The sequence below is a fragment of the Echiichthys vipera genome (assembly GCF_963691815.1).
Source record: "Echiichthys vipera genome assembly, chromosome: 1".
Lineage (NCBI taxonomy): Eukaryota > Metazoa > Chordata > Actinopteri > Perciformes > Trachinidae > Echiichthys > Echiichthys vipera.
Window position 1 is genome coordinate 37375501 of NC_139826.1, and position 5000 is coordinate 37380500.

Sequence of the window (5000 nt, forward strand, 5' to 3'; positions counted from 1 at the left end):
GAACAGCTGAACGGTTCATGTGGTGCCTCGTGAAATGTGTGGAATGTGTTTTTGGATATTTATTTTTGGCCTCTGGGCCGCGATGCACTTTCAAAGAAGCAATGCACTTTCACTGAAGGGAGACTTTAGAGTCAGAGGCTCGGCTTCCACATTTGAGACTGTCGGACAGTTTGAAGTATCGGGATTTGGGAAGGGATGTGCAAACAAAAGGGAAATCGGATTTTTGCGCGTGTGGTTTGTCGCCGGTGTGTCGAGCAGATCGACACTGTGAGGCTTTAAACAAGTGGAGCATTGTTACCTGGTGTATTGATCCCGTTTTATCGAATTAAGCTAAAACGTAGAATGAAGAGGAGCATCGACGTGCATAAAAGGCACGCAGACGCGGTTAAACAGGTGGTTTAACAGCCCTCATGTGTCTTTAACGTGTTGAAACTCCTCTGCAGAACAAATACTCACTGCTTAAGAGACATAATGGAGTATTTATGTGGTAAAAGTTGAAAAATACTTCTCTTTTATAAACAAATCAGGACGAAATCTCTGCAGAGTCACAATTGACTTTGATCAACTCTGCGCAGCGTTCCTCTACTCCACAAAAAGATGGTTGACGTTTGGTTTGCTGAGTGAAATCTATTGTTTTTGATCTGTTTCCAGATGGATTTAATCTCCCCGTGTTCGTCCAGAGGTGAGAACAGCGACGGCTCCTACTGCAGCCACACAGACGGTCAGTGTCACATTCGCTCCTTTGACACGACGCGTTTCTTTCGTTCTTCTGATCAGTTTCGCTTTTAAACACTTTCTCTTTCATTGTTACAAGCTTCGTCTTCCAAACACGATGAATATATTCTTCTCACTTTCTTCTTCATTCACAAACTTTAATATACTTTAATATGACCACACTGTCATAGCACAAAGCTTATGTTTAACTCCCGATACCCCAGATTTCTGCTTCCTCCTTTAATGCAACCAAACGATGACGATCATTTTTAATCAACGATCAACCTGTCGATCATTTTCTGGATGAACCCGTTTGTTGTTCGGTCTCTGAAATGTCAGAAAATAGTGAAAAATGTCCCCAAAGACGACGTCCTCAACCCAAAGATATAACTTTACCTTAGAGGAGGAAAGAAAGCAGAAAATAGTCACATTTAAGAAGCTCAAGTCTAAAAAGAAATACTTTAAAAGGTTCATTAATCATCACAATAGTTGGTGGTTCATTGAATAGTTAAATGATTGATTAATGGTCAGATCCTTGAATCTCTAATTCTGACTTAATTCTCCTTTAAAATGAATTCCCCCCCTCTTTAATAGAACTTGACAGATTTGTCATTTAATATAATTGTATTTGATTCGACCAATTTACTCTAAAAACAACCACTTTCTCCTCTTAAATCCTTAAATATGAACATTTCATATGCACTTTTTTTTAATTATTATTATTTTGCACTATTTTGGACTTATTGAATCACATTTATTCACTCCATATTACATTATTACAAACAAACCAAACAAGAACAACTGCACTATATCATGTGAATATGTACATATGTCTATTTCCATTTCTTCCCTTTTTAGATTTAACTTTATTGCTTATTTTTGCTATTTTTAATCTTATTTTTTAATATTCTGTTGCTGCTGTGACAAAAGAATTTCCCCGTCTGCGGGACATTAAAGGTTTTCTGATTCTGATTCTGATATTTCAACAAGACAGCGTTGTTCCTTCATACGAGCGATTCTTTCACCGGTTCCAGAGTCAAATTTAAGAACTTTTCAAGCATTTTAAAGTGCATTTTCAAGCTTTTTAAAGCACCTCACAGCTGTGGGAAATCAAATATGTATACACAGTAAATACAGTTTATACACTATACTGTTTAATGCACTTTTAAAGTATAGTGCACACACAAGCAGCACATTAAAACAGTTGTTATGGTGTTTTAAAGAACCAAAATCATGTTTGTTGACAGCGTTCTACATCAAAATCCAAACACCACGTTAAAAATCAAGTGTTTTCAAGTGTTTTCAAGTGTTTTCGAACCCTGAAAATGTTTTTTTCTTATCAAATTAATAAACAAACATGAGCAGAAAGTAAAGTTGCCTGTTTCTTTTGCTGCAGATTCCAGCAACAGTAAACCGCCACTCATTTCCAGTTTGGACTGTTTGTCCAGCATCGTCGAGCGGATCAGCACGGGTCCAGCTGCGGCCCCCCCGGGCGACAGCGTGGTCCCCCGTGGCCCCGGATCCCCTCAGAGCAGCCCTGCAGCCTCCAGTTCCTCCACTGAACCCAACAGCATCTACGAGCCGCTCTGAGCCCGACGGAGCCGAGGACTCGTATTCCACAAAGAAAGCCCAAACAAAACTTTATTTCCCTGAAGTTCGAATCCAGGTTCTTGGGTTTTTTTAACCTCTGGAACAAACTGAACGCCGCTGACGTCTTTTCATTCAGCGGGAAGAAAAGGACGTGACCCTGACTCTTTTCTGCTGCAGACACACACGCGCTACACATACTGTATGATGACTTCGGACCATTTTGTACATCTGTAAATAAGAGCTGTTTGTTCAAACTACTCGCACACACACACACGCACGCACGCACGCACGCGCGCGCGCACACACACACAAGCACGCACACACGCATGCACACGCAGGCACGCAAACACGCAAATGATGCTTTGATTGTTGTGTCTTCAGTTTCTATATGTTATTTATGAGTGAATGACATTTTAATAAAGAAATATTTATATTCAGAAAACGGATTCCAACTGCTCCAATATTTTATTGAACGCCTCAGGATCCCCCAGTTAGAGCTGGTTAATGTGGCCCGGGAAAGGGAAGTTTGGGGTCCCCTGCTAAAGCTGCTGCCCCCGCGACCCGACCCCGGATAAGAGGCTGAAGATGAGATGAGATGAGATGAGATGAAGATGAGATCCATAAATCTAAAGTGGAAGGAGTCACAGGACCCGAGGAAGCGCAACATCGAGCATGCTGGGTGCATTCAACAACAGATGAAAACAGAGAGACCGCCGATGTTACATTTCAGCAAACGAACATTTCAAGCATCAGCGAAATAAGATTCCTGAAAATAGCCTGGTCCCAAATCGGGATCGACGTATATGGACTTTTAAGGGCCGAAGCTGATTTTTTCAGCCTTAGCAGATGACCGACACGGACTGCTGATTTTCTTGAGGCGATATTTGGAGCGGATATTACTTTTGCTCCCTCAGTTTACGTCATAACAGTTACACAATGATGATGACAAATGTTATGAGTCTCAATTTAGGAGAAGAAACATTCATTAAACCTAGAAAAGGCGTCTCCAGCAACACGGAGCTGCCTGTGGAAGCCCGTCTGTGAATAATGCCGGGAAAACCATCGGCAAACCCAGCAGCCCGCATCGGCCGATGCCGATACACCTGATAAACGTATCAGTCTAGTCCCAAATAGCTATATGTTGGCAAAGATGCGTATAAGCTACTCTAGAGGATGCAGCTATGTCATGGCAGGTGTACTGGTCAGGATACAAGGAAGCTCAGGGCGCACTCACACTGTCCATCCGTACCAGGCCCAAGCACGTTTCATGGCTAAAGTCTAGTTCGTTTGACCAGTGTGAGTGCAACCATACCAGGTCTAGGCGCGGTACGCTTCCCGGCCACGACCCATTTGGGAGAGGTGGGCTTTTGTAAAGCGCGTTTGCACGTGTACGAGCACGAGCACGAGCTGACGTCATTTTATGTGCGCGTGTTCAGACATAGAAAAAAAGAAGGAGGGACGCAGACATTTAAAACAATGGCGGCGAAAGGTTCACGTTGGTGTGATGCGGAGGTGGAGTGTTTACTGCAGATTTGGTCGAAGAAAAGATAAAAAAAACAGTCGACAAGACGCACAAAAACTCAGAGGTCTATCTCTGCTAAGGCGTGATGACGTATAGGCAGCAAGAAGCATTCGCCGAGGCCCAGGTAGTGTGAGTATAAACGGGCCTGGGCCGTGGGGGAAGAGGGCTTTAGTACCCTACTTCAGCCACTTCAGAGGTTGCACTGCGCTAGTTTCTATCAGGGATGTGCACGAAGAGAAGCTAAATGACTTGACACAAATCAATCCAAAACATAAACACATAACGACTACAAACAACCAGAAGCACGCAAAACGACTACAGTAGATGCAAAACAGTCTTGGAGATGCAAAACAAATATAAATACAACCACAAAATGACCACAAGCAGGTGCAAAATGACTAAAAGTAACCACCAGTAAAAGTGGTGTCTAGTTCAGGGTGGAGGGGGGCTCTCACATGTTTGCGCCCAGGGGCCCAATGTCTCATAATGCGCCCATGGCCATGAGATACAGAGTTGCCTCTCAGAGTAGAGAAATAGTGTCTTGTTTGCAGATTATTTAGCAGCCTGAATGCACGCACGCACACACACACACACACACACACACACACACACACACACACACACACACACACACACACACACACACACACACACACACACACACACACACACACACACACACACACACACACACACACACACACACACACACACACACAGAGCTGTAGAGTGTGTGCAAACATGGCTTGGTATTGCACTCACCTCCTCCTCCATCTGCTGCCGGTTCTTCTTGTCGTCCTGTCTGACGGTAAAAGTTCCTCCATCATGAGCATGTTAGCATGTTAGCATGTTAGCCCCATTGAGCATGCACAGGTGTTCATCTCATCACTGCGCGTGTCTGATTCGGGTCGTGCGCCTGTTCCGTGTCCGTGGTTGATTAAGTTCATTCATTCTTCTCCTGTTGTGACTTTGCACACGGACAAACTCCTTCTTCTTCTTCTTGTTTCACTGTTGTTCACAGACGGGACCGTCGGGCCCAGGTGAGCCCACCTGCGTCAGCTCAGAGGTCTCACCGCCCTCCTGCGGCTGCAGACAGACAGGTGAACAGACAGACAGACACACACACACACGTGATCAGACAGACAGGCAGGTGAGCAGACACACGTGATCAGAC

At 44.1% G+C, this 5000-nt stretch overlaps 1 protein-coding gene across 2 annotated transcripts in view; it reads left to right on the plus strand.

The window, feature by feature from the left end:
- The window catches only part of myod1 (myogenic differentiation 1), an 11627-nt gene extending 8893 nt beyond the window's left edge, over positions 1-2734 (plus strand). For both annotated transcript variants that reach the window (XM_083919171.1, XM_083919170.1), the window contains 2 exons: positions 652-721; positions 2111-2734. In XM_083919171.1, the coding sequence (XP_083775297.1) occupies positions 652-721; positions 2111-2304 (264 nt within the window). In that variant the 3' untranslated portion in view covers positions 2305-2734. The remainder of the gene's footprint in view (positions 1-651; positions 722-2110) is intronic.
- Positions 2735-5000: the final 2266 nt, after the last annotated feature.